Source organism: Gekko japonicus, unplaced genomic scaffold (genome assembly GCF_001447785.1).
Source record: "Gekko japonicus isolate JY-2015 unplaced genomic scaffold, Gekko_japonicus_V1.1 scaffold563, whole genome shotgun sequence".
NCBI lineage: Eukaryota > Metazoa > Chordata > Lepidosauria > Squamata > Gekkonidae > Gekko > Gekko japonicus.
In genome coordinates, this window is record NW_015166439.1 from 819,642 (window position 1) to 839,101 (window position 19,460).

The following is a 19,460-nucleotide window of genomic DNA, read 5'->3' on the forward strand; positions in this document are numbered from 1 at the left end:
ATGAACTTTGTACACCAATATGCATTAGATGAAAGTGAATGTACTCTCTTTGATGGTGTTTGTGACAATGGTCACTCTGGCATTGTGTACACCAGGATGATAACAGTTGGTAGCAGTCAATACATTCCTAAACAACTATTGTAAAAGAGAAAATGGGCAAAGACTGTCACAAACATCACAGAGGAAACTGAAAACTTTACAGAAGTGATGTGGTTGCCTTTCACATATATTTGCCCCTGAACTGCAATGTGAGTTGAAATGAAGACTGGGGAGATTTAGATTCATTGAAGGCCACAATGTGTAGTTTCTATATTTTCCTCTAATTTACTAATTTACTCAAAAGAAGTTCCATGGGAAGATTGATTGTTGTTGTACTCTCTATTACATTTGTTGGTTCCCTTGAACGTTTGTGAATGTACACCAATATCCTGTGTAGCTGTTTTTTTTTTTGGTCACTGGAGATTAAGATTGAAGTTTACTGTATGTGAAAACTTCTTACCTAAGTATGAGTTTGTGCATATTTCTATCTCATGCTGTGTCAATGGTAAATAAAAAGTAATACTGAAAACCATAAGTTATCATACAACAGACATCCACCACTTTCCCCTATTATATGCTTGTAAATTATACGAAACATGCACTCAAATATGCAAGGGAAACTGAACTCAGTAACACTGTAAGCTAGTGTGAAGTGTCTGGAATACTGCAGTGAAAGAATCAAGAGAATATCTTGTTGGGTACACGAGAAACTGCAAGTTAAAACACTTGTGACAGTAGCTGGAAACTGCAGAGCTCAGGGAATGTTATGCCTACATTGGATGACGTCACGACGTGGTGGTCAGGCCTTCCATATAGGGGGTGGTGGCAGGGGGCGGAAGTATCCCACTTGTGAGCTGGCATTCTGATCTCTTGCTTCCCACCCTGCCCAAAGCCCCTTACCATGTCCTAGCAGGACATGTAGGGTTGCCAGGCTCCAGGCAAGGCCTAGAGATCTCCCAGATTTAGAGTTGATCTCCTGGGGGGGGGAGTACAGAAAAAATCCCTTCTGGAGTAAATGGATGCTTTGGAGGGTGGACTCTGTGGCATTAGACCCCCTAGGGATGCTAGCCTCCAGGTGGGGCCTGGGGATCCCCTGGAATTACAGCTCAGCTCCAGACTACAAGGATCAGTCCCACTGGAGGAAAGGGATGCTTGGGAGGGTGGACTCTATGGCTTTGTACACCACTGAGGTCCCTGTCCGTCCCAGGTTCCATCCCCAAATCTCCAGGAGTTTCCCAAACTGAATCTGGCAACTCTACCCCCCTCATCCCCCATCGCAGTGGCCAGGTGGGACCCTGCAACCCTAGACCCCACTGAAGTCCTCCCCTCCCTGCCTAGGCTTGCCCCCCCCCCCCAAAATCCACGGGTTTTCCACCCCCAGGTGGTGAAACCCTGTGGCAAGAAACCTGGGAGGCTTCAGCTGGGGAGGGGAGGATGTCCGTACTGAATGTTATACACCCCAGCTCTAGGAAGATGTCAGGCGTTCCCCGAGGCGTGTGCCCTGCAGAAAAAGAGAATGGATTTTACATTTCAAGAAGAAAGAAGTGTGTAGTCAGAGGCCAAACACACCCTGAGTCATTACTTCAACAGAAAGAAGCAAAGTGATCCTGGCAATCCAAACAAGGTTAAAGACCTTAAGTTCCCCCCCCCCTGCAAATATTTTTGTAAACACAAGCTTGAGCTTTTGGCAGCCCCAATTCTGTGGAGCCTGTGAAGACTCAAAAGCTCCCATTGTACCTGTGTGTGTGTGTGTGGGGGGGGGGGTAGTCTACTGCAGCTGTTGACTGTGTGGTTGTAGATCACACAGGCCTTTTGTGGAAGAACACTCCCAGACAGCTGCAGGAGATGAACTCTCCCACCTCCCTTTTGGTCAGAATCCTGCAGGCATTGTCGGTGTATGGTCTTCACTCCTCCCCACGATACAGTGCTGGGTACAGGACCAGGAAGTGTGCTGTTGGCCGCAAAACAGTTTATATTTCTTGGAAACCACAGAAATGAGGATGATACATAACCACATAAGAGAAGCCAATGTTGGATCAGGCCAAAGGCCCATCCAGTCCAACACTCTGTGTCACACAGTGGCCAGAAATACCAGTGCCATCAGGAGGTCCACCAGTGGGGCCAGGACATTAGAAGCCCTCCCACTGTTGACCCCCCCCCAAGCACCAAGAAGACAGAGCATCACTTGCCCCAGAGTCCCTATCTATACCTTGTGGCTAATAGCCACTGATGGACCTCTGCTCCATATGCCTATCTAATTCCCTTTTGAAGCCATCCATGCTTGTAGCCGCCCCCACTTCCTGTGGCAGTGAATTCCAAGTGTTAATCACTCTTTGGGTGAAGAAGGACTTCCTTTTATCCGTTCTAACCCGACCGCTCAGCAATTTCATGGAGTGCCCACGAGTTCTTGTATTGTGAGAAAGGGAGAAAAGTACCTCTTTCTCTACCTGCTCTTTCCCATGCATAATCTTATAAACCTCAATCTTATAAACCTCAATCATAAACCACCTCTCAGGGCACAGTCACCACGGTAAAACAGCAGGTGTGGAGTCCATTTGGGCTAAGAAAATACCTAAGTAAATGGCTGGGAAACAGCCCTTGACATAACATTATTTAAAACAGTATTATAACTCAAAATAGTTATGGTATTTAGAAAACTGATATGCACGTAATCTACAAATCACAAATTGCTAGAAAAGCCTGAGAACGTCTTTTAAGTGCCATCGTAAGCAGAGTTACACCCATCTAAGCCTATTTTCAGCAGACTTTATTAAGATGGCACCGTTTACTTTTATTTGTTTATTTAAATATTAGCAGCCCGAATAGCCCAGACTAGTGTGGAAGCTAAGCAGGGTCGGCCATAGTTAGTGCTTAGATGAGAGACCACCAAAGAAGACCTGGTTGCTGTGCAGAGGAGAGCAACCCCATCTCTGCTCCTCTGTTCCATCTCCTTCCTTGAAAACTTTGTGAGGGGGTCAACCGTGAGTCAGTTGCAACTTGATGTCAGTTGAGAGCCAGTTTGATGTAGTGGTCTAATCTGGGAGAACCGGGTTTGATTCCCCACTCCTCCACTTGCACCTGCTGATGTGACCTTGGGTCAGTCACAAGCTCTGGCACAGCTGTTCCTGAAAGAGCAGTTTCTGTCAGATCTCTCTCAGCCCCACCCACCTCACAGGGTGTCTGTTGGGGGGAGGGGAAGGGAAAGGAGTTTGTAAGCCGCTCTGAGACTCCAAGTGAAGGGCGGGGTATAAATCCAATCTCCTCTTATTATTATTATTATTATTTATTGTCCTGCCTTTCTAACCAAAACGGGTTCTCGGGGTAGACATTATATTTCGCATCTCTCCCCTGAAATGTGGGTAATAAAGTGGCAAATGGCAGAGGCGCTTCCAAACTACTGAAATTGGATGCTGACACAATCAAAAATATTCCCATTATTAGTCTAAAAATGTTAAATGTTTACACTGGATAGTCAGAAATTATGAGGGGTGCAAACTTTTATCGATGCAGCCCTTGCAAAGAATGGCTTTTCTGCAATAGCTTTTAACTTCCCTTAAAAATGATTCTTTTTTCCCTCTCCAACCAGGTGACTGTTGGCTCCTGGCCGCCATTGCCTCACTCACGCTGAACGACCCCCTTCTCCATCGTGTGGTCCCCCATGGGCAGAGCTTCCAAAATGGGTATGCTGGCGTTTTCCACTTCCAGGTGAGCCTGTCTTGCTATCCACGATTTGGTGATTTGTTTCTCCCTTAGGTGTGTGTCTTTTCCTGAGCAGTCTGGGGTGTCCTTAATAAACCAGAAGGGCAATCCTCTCGTGTGTTCAGAAGTATTCATGATGACAGTCAGGAGCTTGAAGGGAAGGTTTAGCATTGGGTGTGTGTGTGTTGAAAAACACTTCAAGGGATTGCAAAAACCTCTATTACAGCTGTCTCTACAGCACACGTCTGCTGGATCAGTTCCTTTACAGGGATCTCTTACTGTCCAGCATCCTGGGACAATCCCTGATTTGCAGTGCTTGCCCTTGGCAAACCTTTGTTGTTTTTGTTTTGGGGATGCCTTAGAAAACAGCTATCATTTGCTAGGGGGTCATTCTTCAAGCTTTAGCTTGAATATTCTCCTTCCACCCAGTTAGTCATATCAGTTTGTTGCTGCTCAAACAACCGGGAGTGTGGGGGGTGCCTTAAAGACTGACAAATGGACTGTGGCAGAAGGTTTCAAGGGGTCAGAGCAGACTTCATTAGATGCAACTTGAATGTTCAGCCTGGCTGTTGCAGTTGCTGAGGAGGTTCGCAGTTTGCCTGTTGACAGTATAGGTTGCTTTCAGACGTCACACTCAGGGTTGCTGATGCTGTGCTGGAATGTTCCTGGAAATCTGGTGGTGCAGCCTAGGGAAAGGCAGTTTGTGTGAAGGGGAGAAACCTCAGCAGGATATAATGCCACACAGTCCATCCTTCAGAGCAGCCATTATCTCCAGGGGAACTGATCTCTGTAGTCTGGAGATCAGCTGCAATTCTGGGAGATCCCCAGGCACCATCTGGAGGTTGGCAACCCTACATTACAGTGGACCAACATTGAGCCTTAACGTGCATGAGTGCAGCTTCTTGGCAGGCTTGTGAGCAATGCTTCCTCTAAGCCAGTGGTGGCGAACCTATGGCACGGGTGCCAGAGGTGGCACTCAGAGCCCTCTCTGTGGGCACGCGTGCCATCGCCCCAGCCAGGCCCAGACCATCATTAAAGTGTCGAATTCTCTGCCAAATAATTTTAAGTAAATGAAAGCATTTGGGATTGCTTTCCTTACTTTGTTTATTTCATGATGAGTTAATAGTGCCTGCAGCCTGTGGGGAATATTCATGACATAATAGCGTGTGTTTGTCATGCATGCGTGCACTCCAGCAACGATCCATGTTGTCAGCAAACAGAAGAGAGAAACTGTACACAAGAGAGTCCCCTAGTTTCCTCTGTGAAACGTTAGAGACAGGTGATCTCTCCCTGGAAAGAAAGCGTTGTACATTGCAAGGCTGAGGGCGTCCCTTGATCGGAAGCGGTGTCATGTGAAAGAAGGCAAAAATCTATTCTTCAGACTAGATCTAACAGGCTTATGTTACAGGAGGGTAGATTTCAGTTAAACGTTCAGAGAAACCTCCCAATGGTGAGTGCAGTTTGACAAAGGAACATGTTATCTGCTTCAAGCAGAGGCTGGACAGCCATTGGTTGGGGATGCCCTAGCGCTGGATTTCCTGCACTGAACATGAGGTTGGACTAGATAGCGTGTAAGGCCCTGTCTGACTCTGTGGTTCTGTGACTGGAAAGGGCCCTCACCCTCCTGCTTTAACCCTCATCTGTTTCTTTTTCTTCTGTGCATTATTGCATATTTGTATATTTAAAGTATTTATATTCTGCCATTCCTGTGAATTCAAGGCATCTTGCCCTGACTTCGATCTTGTCAGATCTCAGAAGCTAAGCAGGGTTGGCCCTGGTCAGTATTTGGAAGGGAGACCACCAAGGAATACCAGGGTCATTACACAGAGGCAGGCCATGGCAGTCCACCTCTGAATGTCTCTTGCCTTGAAGCCCCTACTCGCCATGCGTTGGCTGTGACTTGACGGCCTTTTCCACCACCACCAAGGCATCTAACAACACAACACCACATTGCAAGGACATAAAAGTTACAGTATCCATTAACAAAATCGAGGTACACAGTTTTTAAAGAAATCTTTTCTCCTGTTCTTCCTTTTAAAGAATTCTCAATGAGGGTTTTTTTCTTTTTTAAGGGGAGTGCTTCTTATAGTCTCCTGTCCTAACACTTGTCATGCTAGACTGATCAGTTCCATGTCAGGTCTTTGTCTCCTTAACTTTGCCATTCATCCACGGTTTTATTTGCCTATATCCTTATTTCTCCATTCTTCAATCTTTCCAGGTGATATAAAGCGTGATGTGAGCTTCTTTGGCCACACATGGCCTAGAAAATTTGTTTGATGGCATAAGTTCAGTTACTAAAACTCTACATTTGACTGATTTCCTTTTTAAAAAAATCAGTTTCTAGAGCACTGTGTCACGAATCTTTCACTAGCTAGCTCCCACCAATAACTGTCATAGAACAACAGGTACAAATTCCAGTTACTCTGTTTTGTTAGTACTGACCTCCATTTCCAGATAGAAAATGTTAAAATTATCCTCTTGAAAACACCATCGTGTCCCATTGCTGTAAGAACTGGTGCTTCCCTTTGGCCCCAAATCTGTTTCTTAAATGAACGAATGCACTTCTTTCCGTTTTTCCCCACCCAAGACAACACCTTGCTTGGTCAGCTGCCAGTAGTAACAACCTGGTCTGTTACTTTTTCTAAGCCTCCCCTGAGACTCCACCCTGGCTTGGAATCTGACTTTGCGGGTGAGATGCCTTCAGACAAACGCTGGTTTGTGGGAGTGGCATGGCAAGGCCGTGGCGGTGAGCAAGAAGGGAACCACCCTGGCAACACCCCCACCCCCCTTTTGCCTGGGTTGTCCAAATTCTCTTAATTCTGTACCTACAGGATTAAACTGCCTCAGCCTGCCTAATGGACTGTGGTGTAGAGGAGGCTGCTTTTTGTCTCCACCCTTGAGCACAGCTGTTTTGGGCTTGGGGCGAGAGAGCTGCGGAACTGAGCCTGAACCTGTGCAGAACGCCGTGTGTGAATGCCTTAATAAAAGGGCTGCCTTTGAACGTATGCAGAATACTGGTTACTTTTTCACTGAATAATCACAGCAAGCTTCTGAACTACTTCCTGTAGCTTCCCTTTTAAGTGCAGCTCAAAGGCAACAATTAACAGGTGGTATAGTGTTTCACTCCATGCCACGCTTAACCCACAGATTTCTGCAGATGAATCTCTTTTCAGTGTACTCTTTAGCCAGTGTTCTCTTTAGCCATTTAGCAATCCTTTGCACATCTGAGATTAGGGAGCAGGATGATCTAGGGTTGCCAAATCCGAATTACCTTTCAGCGGGGGAGTCCCGGTCCCCGTCCAGGAGATCGTCGGTGCACATGCAATGATGTCACCTGGAAGTGATGTCATCGCGTCAGGCATGTTGGGGGTGGGACCCTATCTTTAGAGGGAAAACCATAGATCATTCGAGGGAAAACCATAGAGTTTTCCCTCGATTGATAGAGCGTCCCCCCGCAACGTGCCCGGCGCTTTGGGGGTGGGGTTCCCACCAGCGGCCCAATGCGGGCCGGCAAGGAACCAACCCATTGAGCGGGGGTTTCCCCGCCTCCCCGGGGGACCTGGCAACCCTAGGATGATTGGATAAAAGATAATAGTTTCCAGGCAAGGATGGAGCCTCGGCACCCCTCTTTCTTTTGGAAATATAACAATTTCAAATGCAGCAAGTAAGAAAGGCACTAAAAATGAGAGAGCGGGATACTTGCTATCCCATAATTCCTTGCAGTTTTGAGCATGCTTCTTACCTTTATCAAAATAAGGGGCATCACCATACAGCCACAGGATGGTGTCAATAATAATGGCTGGTGGTGTGCTTGAACAGAATCGTATGTTAAGTACATAAGAAGAGCCCTGCTGCATAAGAACACAAGAGCATAAGAACATAAGAGAAGCCAATGTTGGATCAGGCCAATGGCCCATCCAGTCCAACACTCTGTCACACAGTGGTCAAAAATACCAGGTGCCATCAGGAGGTCCAGCAGTGCCCCCCCAGGCACCAAGAATACACAGCATCACTTGCCCCAGACTGGGAGTTCCTATCTGTACCTTGTGGCTAATAGCCACTGATGGACCTCTATTCCATATGTTTATCCAGTTCCCTCTTGAAGCTGCCCATGCTTGTAGCTGCCGCCACCTCCTGTGGCAGTGAATTCCATGTGTCCAGCATCCTGTCTCACACAGTGGCCAACCAGTTCTCTGGAGGGCAAACAACAGGGCATGAAGGCCAAGACTTTCCCCTGATGTTGCCTCCTAGCTCTAGGATTCCGAGGTTTAGTGCCTCTGAATGTGGAGGTTCCCCTCCGTCACCAAGACTAGTAGCCATTGATAGATTTATCCGCCATTATTCTAATCCCCTTTTAAAGCTGTTTATTCCTGTAGCCATCACTACATCCTCTGGCAGCAAATTCCACATTTTAATCACTCTGTGTAAAGTAGTATTTCCTTGTGTCTGTCATGAGCCTACTGGCCATCAGCTTCATTGATGCCCTCGAGTTCGAGTATTTTCAGAAAGGGAGAAAAAAGTTCTCTTTGTCAACTCTACCCCATGCATAATTCGATAAACCTCTATCATGTCCCCCCTTAGTCGTCTATTTTCTAAACTGAAAAATCCCAGACTCTCCAGCCTTTCCTCATAGGGAAGGTGCTCCAAGCCCCTAATCATCTTGGTTGCCCTCCTCTGCACTTTTTCCAGCTCTGCAATGTTCTTTTTGAGATATGGTGATGACTAGAACTGTACACAGTATTCCAAATGAGGCCACACCGTAGATCTATACAGGGGCATTACAATATCAGCCCTTGCCAAATTTGATTTTTTAAAAATTTGTGATCGTATGCATGAATGTTCAAATGGATCATTGAGCCCTGCTTTGCATTTTTCTTTGTATGTATTGTTACTCAGTTTCAAAGAAAAGAAATGACACTGTCTAGCCGCTCCCATCCCACACAGAAACTGGTGCCCGTTGTGAAAAACAAATATTTCACACAAAAAGATAGATCAACCAGTGTAACTCTAGCCTAGAGCTGACACTCTGCACTCTGCACCTCAGTGCCAGACATGTGGGTGTGCAATCACACCAACAAGAGGAACATGAAAACAGAGAAGAAACACTGGAAAAGAAGAGGGATGGTGTGATGTGCACAGTCAGACAGATATGGATACCTGTTAGGGCTGTCAGCTCCAGCTTGGGGAATTTCTAGAGATTGGGTTCAGTGCCTGGGGATGTCAGGGTTTGGGAACAGGAAGAAGCACAGCAGGGATGTGATATCATAGAATCCACTCCCAGAAGCTGTTGTTTCTTCCAAGAGGACTGAACTCTATAGTCTTGAGATCAGTTGTAATTCTGGGAAGAACTCTAGTCCCCACTTTGTTGTTGGTAATCTTAGTACCAGTAAGAATGTTGTTGTTGTTGTTCTGTCGCACAGTTCAGTCCGACACAAGGATAATGTCCCACCTGGGTAGGACCTGGGTCACAGTTAGTGAAGACTAGCTATTCTTGGTGCTCTTGGAGAAGCTATTACCTTCATTCCTCAGTACATTTTAGTTTTGGTATTCAGTGTTTTACTCCTCGTTTGAAAATACGGTGGAGTCTTTTCACGACGACTCTGTCCATCTAGTTACGTTTGCACTGGAAACTCTAACAGCAGAGCCTATTTAAAATCTGAAAATGGTATTTGTGTTTTTTTTAATGATATGAAAAGAGAAGCCATATTCTGTACCAGGATATAGGTCAGCAGACGTACTTGCTTTGCATAATTTAGAATGGTTTTGCCAGCCATATGGAGGAAGGGACAAAGAGCCGTACAGGGCAATGAATGTTTAGCTAATCTGCTGAGCTGTTCCTTCAAGTGCCTAAGATTTGTCAGGCTTTGTTCACTCATTTTTGAGCCTGTCTTTTCAACCACGAGAACCAGAAATTTGCAATATCCCCATGGGTTGGATCCTGCCTAAATTCTATGCATGAAAGCACAGCTTTCGCACCTCCCTCCTCCCAGATCGTTCCGACATGTCCCTTGAAATGCTCCTAGGAGACAGGGGACCTCCATGAGCAACATGATGGGGGAGTTGCCCCCCCTTTTGTACTTGAGTATCTTTTCAATGGGATTCAACCCAAAGAACAGAATATTTGTTTCCTGGGATTCTATTCAAGCAGCATAGTTATGTTGATATTATTCACACACACACACACACACACAATTACATACTTAAATAAGTTCATCTGTCATGGCTTGCTCCCTCCTAAGGGAACTGAAGCTCTGGGATTAAGGAACTACAGTTTTCAAGAATGCTGCATTCATAAGCCCAGGTCCCAAGGAGGCCAGGCTTGCCGTGACGAGGGCCAGAGCTTTCTCAGTGGCGGCTCCTTACTGGTGGAACGAGCTCCCGGAGAAGATCAGAGCCCTGCGGGATCTACTGCAGTTCCGCAGGGCCTACAAGACAGAGCTCTTCCACCAGGCCTTCAATTAGGAGCCGCCCCACCATTACCATCAGTGAGCCCAGCCCTCAGTTTCTCCATCTGGCTCACTCCTTTAAGTGACTCGAGTCAACATTGAGCTGGATCTTAATATGCCATCTTAATATGCAAGTAATGAATAGCACTTTATGGTTTTATGTTTTTATCTGCAATGTATTGTTGTATATTGTTTTATTGGTTTTACCAGCAATTGGTGCCATCGCTGTAAGCCGCCCTGAGCCAGCTTGCAGGGAGGGCAGGGTATTAATAACAACAACAACAACAACAACAACAAAAGAACATAAGAGAAGCCAATGTTGGATCAGGCCAATGGCCAATCCAGTCCAACACTCCGTCACACAGTGGCCAAAAATACCAGGTGCCATCAGAAGGTCCACCAGCTGGGCCAGAACTCCAGAAGCCCTCCCACTGTTGTCCCCCAAGCACCAAGAACACAGAGCATCACTGCCCCAGACATAAGAATGTAAGAGAAGCCATGTTGGATCAGGCCAGTGGCCCATCCAGTCCAACACTCTGTGTCACACAGTGGCCAAAACCCAGGTGCCATCAGGAGGTCCAGAAGCCCTCCCACTGTTGCTCCCCCCCAAGCACCAAGAATACATCAAGCATCACTTGCCCCAGACTGGTAGTTCCTATCTATACCTTCTGGCTAATAGTCACTGAAAGTTTTTCAGTGTCATCACTGAATACACACAGCCCTGGAAATAGTCTTGGTTAGAGTTATGTACAGATGTAACCATGGCTTGCTTTCCTTAACCAAAATTGAGTCGTATATGGTTACCTGTGTGTTTGTGTGTGTGTTATGTGTAAAGTGCCTTCAAGTTGCAGCCAAATTATAGAGACTCCATAGGGTTTTCAAGGCAAGTGCTTAAGCAGAGGTGGTTTGCCATTGCCTTCCTCTGCAAAGTCTTCCTCGGTAGTCTCCCATCCAAGTACTAACCCTGCTTAGCTTCTGAGAACTGATGAGATCAGTCTATACTATACTATTCCGCATCCCATGTGGTTACCTAAACTAGGTTTAAGAATGGCTGCAAGCCAGAATGTGAAACTGTTTCCTGTGTGGGTTCGCAAACCATGGTTTGTATTAACCATGATTAATAGTGCAATTCTAAGCAGAGTTAATCTCTCTCTTCCAAGCTCTGACAGTGTTAAATCTCATGCACAACCTCTGGTGGGGTGGCGAGAACAGGATTATAGTTTTGAGATCTTAAACAAGAGTAAAGCAATAAAGCAATTGTGAGTGCTGTTAAATGGTGCAGAAGACTTCTGAATATTGTAGGCACTGTGTCCGTATCAAGCTTAGCTCACCCCCTACACCACTATCTCCTTGTATTCGGTGCAGATCTGGCAATTTGGCGAGTGGGTAGATGTGGTGGTAGACGACCTCCTTCCAACAAAGGATGGCAAGCTGGTGTTTGTGCACTCTGCAGAAGGCAATGAGTTCTGGAGTGCCTTGCTCGAGAAGGCTTATGCCAAGTAAGCATCTAATCTTTTTATCTGGGAGGCTAGAGGGGTGGCTTTGGGATGGCTGGGTTTATCCCACCTCTACCAGGGGCTGATTGTGTGGCCTTGGTCAAGTCTGTATTGCCACAGCCTCAGAGGCAAACAGGAACAACACTTTGGCCTATCTGACTAGGTTCATAATCAGGAAGGGACCCGGCCAACTCTCTGCCACTGTCATTCCAGAGTAAATGGCTGCTATGAGGCCCTGTCTGGGGGAAGCACTTCGGAAGGGTTTGAAGACTTCACCGGAGGTGTTACCGAGTGGTATGAGCTCCGAAAGCCACCCAGTGACCTCTTCCAGATCATCACGAAGGCCTTGGAGAAGGGGTCTCTCTTGGGTTGCTCCATTGACGTGAGTATCTGTTATCAGACACTTGTAATATTTGTAAGGCTACCTTTAGATATTTTTTTCCTGTAGTATAAAATGTATGCAGATCCTTCAGCCTTTTCTTACAGGGTCTTAGATCAGGCCTATAAGTAGCTAGTCATCTCTGAACAAGTTAAGTGTTTCTCCAGATGAGGGAGGGGGCTGTGGCTCAGTGGTAGAGCATCTGCTTTGCATGCAGAAACTTCCAGGTTCAGTCCCTGGCCTCTCCCTTTAAAAGGATCAGGTAGGAGGTGATATGAAAGACCTCAGCCTTGAGACCCTTATAATCCAAATATGGTTCCTGTGTGCCCCGGTCCAATAAAGCACACAGGCGAGGTTCCTTTTAAAACAGCAGGAGCAAGCTTTATTCAAAATAAAGGGAACACTAGCAGAAACTGCCAAGCGGTTTTACTCAAATCACCATGGTTAACTTTTATAGTATGCAGTAAACAATTCCTTTCAAGCATGCATATTACAACTTTGACACCTTAGTGACGAGAGCATCACTTATACAGTTCCTCACCCTTGTTTAAGCACTTCACAAACCCCCATTGGTCTCTTATCTATCCCCCTGCTTTGCTAGCAGATGTTACTGTGTTCTACTGTGGCCTTCAGAATAACTACTACAAAACAATAGCTTCAGTTTTCCCAGCATGTTTCCATCTGCAGGCCTCATTCTAGTATAATTAACTATCATAAGAACATAAGAACATAAGAGCCGCCAATGTTGGATCAGGCCAAAGGCCCATCCAGTCCAACACTCTGTGTCACACAGTGGCCAGAAATACCAGTGCCATCAGGAGGTCCACCAGTGGGGCCAGGACATTAGAAGCCCTCCCACTGTTGACCCCCCCTAAGCACCAAGAAGACAGAGCATCACTTGCCCCAGAGCCCCTAGCTATACCTTGTGGCTAATAGCCACTGATGGACCTCTGCTCCATATGCTTATCTAATTCCCTTTTGAAGCCGTCCATGCTTGTAGCACCCACCACTTCCTGTGGCAGTGAATTCCATGTGTTAATCACTCTTTGGGTGAAGAAGTACTTCCTTTTATCCGTTCTAACCCGACCGCTCTGCATATCAAGACAGGTACCTCTGTCCATAGGCTTCTTACACTCACTTCTGGCCCTGTAGGGTAGCAGGCCATCCCGTTTTGATAGAGGGCTCTATGGCAATGCTGTACCTATGCAGTAACAACCCCCGGGGCTGGCGGACTGATAAAACTTTTAATGCCGGGGCTGGCAGGCTAATAAAATCCCCTTAATCCTTTCCAATGTAGCTTGAGAGGAGTAAGTTGCACTTGCCTTCCCTCAGCCCGCAACATCAGGTATCCCTGTCTACCATTGTTTCCTAGCTTTGGAATACGTAGAAGCTCACAAGGACACCTTAAGACTTCAGTGTTCTTTTCTACCAAATCTTGCAGCAGCCATCTTGATTATATTCATGGCTAGCAGAGGGGACAAAACAGCATGCAAGCCTTAAGCTATTATCAGTGGTTGTAGTAATAGTTGCAGAAAGATATTTATTCAATTTTTATTCTGCCCTTTGTCCAAGGAGCTCAAGGCAACGGACATGGTTCTGTCTGGTTAGAAATTGGATGCTGGATTAGACAGATCTTCAGGCCCAGTTACATGATGCACAATACTTGGGCTGTTAGAGAGTCCTTGTGTAATAATGGGTAGTTCAGCAAGGCTTTCTTAAGAAGTAGCTTGTGGAAGTTGTCACTTAAATTCCTCTTCCCTTTTTTTCTCTCCCCTTCCCCATCAATCCCCAATCCCAGATCACAAGTGCTTTTGACATGGAAGCTGTCACATTTAAGAAGCTGGTGAAGGGCCATGCCTATTCTGTCACTGGAGCTGAGCAGGTGAGCTTTTGGGTGGCTACTGTAGAGCCATTTCAAGCCACAGAAACAGAGTCCGTCAAAATCTTAACAAACGTTGCCAACAAATATGGAAAACCGAACAATGTCCCACAGACTGGAAACATTCAGTTTACATTCCAATTCCGAAAAACGGAGATATCAAAGTCTGCATTAATTTCTCATGCTCAGAATCTTACAACAAAGACTGTTATCATATATGGAATGAGAAGTGCCAGATGTTCAAGGTGGAGTCAGAAAAGGAAGAGGCACTAGAGATCATATTGCAAATTTACATTGGTTACTGGAGCATATGAGAAAATTACAGGGGGGGGGAAATCAGCTTTTCATAGATTACAGCAAAGTTTTTGACTGTGTGGATCATGAAAAGTTATGGTTGGTTTGAAAGGAAATGGGTATGCCAGAGCCTCTGATTGTTTTGATGTGCAACCTGTACTTCAGACAAGAGGCTACTGTTAGGACAGAATATGGAGGGACAGAATGGTTTCCAATTGGCAAAGGGGTCAGACAAGGATGCATTTGATCTCCCTGTTTCTTCAATCTAAATGCAGAACATATCATAAGGAAAGTTGAATTAACTTTAGATGAAGGTGGAGTCAAAATTGGTGGAAGGAACATTGGTGGAAGGTTCACATTCATAGAATGTTAGAGTTGGAAGGGACCTTGGAGGTCATCTAGTCCAACCCCCTGCACTCTGCAGGAGCATAGCTGAAAGATAGCCCTACATACCTACAACATACCCGAAAGATGATCGTCCAGCCTCCACTTGAAAACGTCCAGCGAAGGAGCAGCCACCACCTCCCAAGGCAGACTGTTCCTCTGCTCAGCCACTCTTACAGTTAGGAAGTTTCTCCTGATATTTAGCCGGTAACGACTCCCTTATAATTTCCACCCATTAGATCTAGTCTTGCAATCCAGAGCAAGAGAGAATAGAGCTGCTCCATCTTCTACATGACAGCCCTTCAAATACTTGAAGACTGCAATCGTGTCCCCTCTAAGCCTTCTCTTTCCCAGGCTAAACATACCCAACTCTTTCAGCCTTTCCTCGTAAGTCTTGGATTCCAACCCTCTCACCATCCTGGTTGCCCTCTTCTGGACACGCTCGAGCTCGTCAACATCCTTCCTAAAATGTGGTGCCCAAAACTGGACACAGTACTCCAGGTGAGGCCTGACCATATCAGAATAGAGCGGAACTACCACCTCCCTTGATCTGGACACAATGCTTCTGCTAATGCATCCTAAGATTGCATTAGCTTTCTTCACAGGCACATCGCACTGCAGGCTCATGTTTAGCTTGTGATCAACCAGAACACCTAGATCCGTTTCACATGTGCTGCTGTTAAGCCAAGTCCCTCCCATTCTATATCCATTTGAGATATGCAGATGACACCAGGTTACTGGCAGAAAACAGGGAAGACTTGAACCGACTCCTGATGAAAGCTGAAGCAGAAAATGCCAAAGGATTACAGCTGAACAGCAAGAAGACTGAGTAATGACTACTGGGGAATTACACAACTTTAAGGTTGATGATGATGAAACTGCAGTTCAAGATTTTCCGTTCCTTAGCTTCATCATCAACTGAAAGGAAGTCTGCACCCAGAAGGAGATTGAGACTGGGGAGGGCAGCCATGGAGGAGATAGAAAAGAAGTAAGACACAGGGAAGGCAAAACAAACTTGACCCAATATCTGAAATCAAGAACCACAAGGGTAAGAAAGAAGCCTGATAAAGAGTCAATATTAAAAACCTAGTGTAAGCTAATTATATTAAAAATACATGTATTTATTAGAAAGGCAGTAAAAAGCATATAAGGGCCTAATGAAAGCCTCACTACAAATTGCAAGTGACTTGAACACAAGGATCAATACCAGTGACCTTAAAATTTCAATTTTCAAATTTATTCTAAGCACTCATTCATTAGAAGATTCTTCTTGTATAGCTGAAAAACCCAAAGTCCTTCTGGGCCATATCAGCTAATGTCCCCACACAATGACAGATAGAAAAGATCCTTGAGTGTAAAGGTGTGCCACTGGCAACCAAGATCAAATTAATTCATGTCACAATATTCCCCATTACGGTGTGCCATGATCTGGGCTGTGCCACCAGAGGCCTACTAGGCCCAGGGAGCCCGGCTAGCAGTAGGGGAGGCTGGGCCTACAAACCCCAGAGGGCCTTGGGAAGTTTTGGCACCGATTTTGACCAATAGGGAAGAAGAGGGCTGGGGAATAAAAGAACTGGTACAAGAGGAAAAGCTGTTCTTCTTCCCAGGGAACAGAGCCAGAAGAGAGGCTGCTGTGGGGAAGAGACCCTCATCCTGAGGGAAGGGTGAGTAGTCTAAGGCCACTTGAGATAGTGAGCTAGGGACAGTATATTTAGACGCATTAGGGCATTTGATTTCTTTTCACCCACTTACTGTATTATTCCTGCACCTTGTTTGTTTGATCTCCTATAAAATAAACTTTTTCCTTGTTGTATTCTGCCTAGTCCTCACGCCTATTATTCGGCCAAAAGGGAGGTCTGAAGGTCTTGGGAGGGTGCTCTGGGCCTTCTCAAGGGATCCTAAATCCAGAGTGGTGGCGGCGTCAGGTGACACCCCAACCTGAGCCGTGACACGGTGTATGGGTGTGAAAGTCGGACGATGAAGAAAGCTGACAGGAAGAAAGTGGATTCATTTGAAATGTGGTGTTGGATGAGAGTTTTATGGATACTGTGGACTGCCAAAAAGACAAATAAGTGGGCTCTCAGTCAAATCAAGCCTGAACTCTCCCTAGAAGCTAAAATGACTAAACTGAGGCCTATCGTACTTTGGTCACATTACATATGAGAACACAGGAGTCATTGGAAAAGACAATAATGCTTGGAAAAGAGGAAGACCCAACATGAAATGGATTGACTCAGTCAAGGAAGTAATGGCACTCCGTTTGTAAGACCTAGGAATACCTGTTAAGACAAGGACATGGTGGAGGTCATTAATTCATAGGCCCACCAGAACTTTGAAGAAACTTGACAGTACCTCACAACCACACACAGTATAATGCTAATTTAGTGACAATAGTGTGCCAGGACTCTATGAAAGATTCCGGTGGGTAGCCATTTTGGTCTGAAGCACCAGAGCAAAGTTTGGGTCCAGTGTCACCTTTAAGACCAACAAAATTTTGTTCAAGTTATAAGCTTTTGTGTGCATGGGCACTTCTTCCATTACACAATAATGATATTCAGACGGTTTGGGCAGTAATTAGATGTCTTCCAGTATAACATATAAGTATGTGCATAATTCATGATTTGTCCACTTCTTGTCTCCTCTCCTGCCCCCCAGTGTGGGGGGGAATGTCCTCCCCAAAATGCCCTCTCAGTGGCCAGGTCATTGCTAGCGGCCTTTACTAATCCACAAAATTGTAATTCAGAAAGGAAGCTTTAAAGAAGGGTTAGATAAATACATACTCAGTTCAAATGCAGTGTTGTCTCCTTCCTCCAAGCATCCTGGGCAACAGTTTATCTCTAACTGGCATCTCTTCTCATCTCTGTGTTCTCACAGATCAACTACCGAGGGCAGAGGGTCAGTCTGATAAGGATACGAAACCCATGGGGAGAGGTGGAATGGACTGGCCCTTGGAGTGACAGGTAAGAAACAAATGATTTGTGTGTCTGTGGGGTGGGGGGAGTTGCATTAAAAACTTCTGTCTCTATACCTGTGACTGAAGGAGACCAGGGCTGCAATCACAGACACTAAATAATCCACTTTCAATCAACTTTCAGTGCACTTTCCAACTGGATTCTGCCAGTTCACACAGTGAGATCCAGTTGGAAAGTGCATTGAAAGTGGGTTGAAAGTGGATTATTTAGTGCCTGTGATCGCAGCCCAGAAATGGACATCCGTATCCTGATCTCTGTGCAAATCAGTTAAGTCGTTTGCCAGGATGAGAGGTCTGCCTGTCAAATTTGTATCCCTCCCTTCGTCCAAAGATCTCAAGACGGTATACATGATTCTCCTCTCCTCCTGTGAAGTAGATTAGGCCGAAAAAGAATAGCTGTCTGTCACCCTGTCAGTTTCATGGCTGAGTGGGGCTTTGAATCTGGATCTCTCCAGTCCAGCCCTCTAACCACTGCAGCATATTAGCGATAGATAGGCACATGCAATTATAGTTTAGGTGTAACAACAAACCACTTTGTTTGTTTGTTATGTGAATGAGCCTGGGGGATCCTGGAGCTTGCGCACTCCCCTCTCCCTCCTTCCTCCCCTTGTGCATGGCTTGAAAATTCTGCTTTCACAGCAAATTATAATCTGCCATGACTCTCAGTGAGAAAGACAGGATATAAATGAAAATAAGTAAAATATCATTGAAATAGCAAACTATGGTTTTTTTGGTGGTTTTTTTGCCCTCCATACCAATGCTCCCTCTAAGTTGTGGAGTCTTGTGAGCAAAACTTCAACTTTGTGAGCTACTGGCATTAAAGTTGTGAGTGAGCGATTTGGCTGCTGCATAAATCAGTTTGCTTTGGAGCTATCCTTCCTGAGCGAAGACAAAAATGTGTGAGCCGGAGGCTAAAAAACTGTGAGCTGGCTCACAGTAACTCAGCTTAGAGGGAACACTGTTCCACACCTAGTTTATTCCTGGTTTGGAGGAAAGCAAACAAACCACAGTTTGTGGTTCAGACAAAATGACAAACTGATTTGCTGTGAAAACAGAAATTATTAACTTCTGAGCCACATACAGAAGGAGGAGAGAGGGAGAGGGAACACGTGAGCCTGAGGATCCCCCAGGCTTTTTTCCACATGGTTTATTGTTGCATCCATTTTGGTGAGAAGAGACAGCGTGTGTGCATGTACACGTGTAACACCTGTGGTATGAACTTGACTTGTTTCCATAGGGATTGTTGTGCTTCCCTTCTGATTCTTCTGTAGCAGGGAGGTGGGGATAGAAAGGCTGTTTCTGTTTTTTTTTTGTGCTCCTTATGGAAAAGCACAACTAGAATTTAGAGATTCACTCAGTGTGCTTGGAAAAAGGAGTTCCATGCCCTGTAATTGATGTGTATGTGTGTTTGCCAAGCAGAAGTGGCAAATGAAAGTAGCATGTTCTTGAATGTGAAATCTAGCATGAATTAAGTCAAAGTTATGAGATAAACACATTGGCTCTTGATCCCCATATCAGTGTAAAGAGTTCAGTTTGGTGAGCTCACTGGAGAACAAGCAGTGTAGTCCAGACTGCAGATGCCTGCTGTTTAATTTTGAAGCGGCGCCTACATAGCAAATATCAGCAGGTAACTTTCGGAAGTGAGCCAGGCTGCATGCTAAAAGGGAACATAATGCCTCCCATGTAGAAACCTGGAAGAAAATCTGCTCATTTCCTGCCTCATTTTGACAGCTCTTTAATTTTTTTTCAACAGTTCTGGGGAGTGGAATGTGGTGGAACCCTCTGTGGGGCAGCAGCTAAGAATTAAAATGGAAGATGGAGAATTCTGGTAGGTGTAATTTCCGTAACCTGTAAGGGTTCCCCCCCCCCTTTT

At 45.6% G+C, this 19,460-nt stretch overlaps 1 protein-coding gene across 1 annotated transcript in view; it reads left to right on the forward strand.

Annotated features, from left to right (window-relative positions):
* CAPN1 (calpain 1) overlaps window positions 1-19,460 on the forward strand; it is a 71,690-nt gene that overhangs the window by 33,334 nt on the left and 18,896 nt on the right. Inside the window, exons 4-9 of the mRNA XM_015411948.1 lie at window positions 3,626-3,744; window positions 11,550-11,683; window positions 11,894-12,062; window positions 13,858-13,941; window positions 17,491-17,576; window positions 19,341-19,415. Coding sequence (XP_015267434.1) covers window positions 3,626-3,744; window positions 11,550-11,683; window positions 11,894-12,062; window positions 13,858-13,941; window positions 17,491-17,576; window positions 19,341-19,415 — 667 coding nt within the window. The remainder of the gene's footprint in view (window positions 1-3,625; window positions 3,745-11,549; window positions 11,684-11,893; window positions 12,063-13,857; window positions 13,942-17,490; window positions 17,577-19,340; window positions 19,416-19,460) is intronic.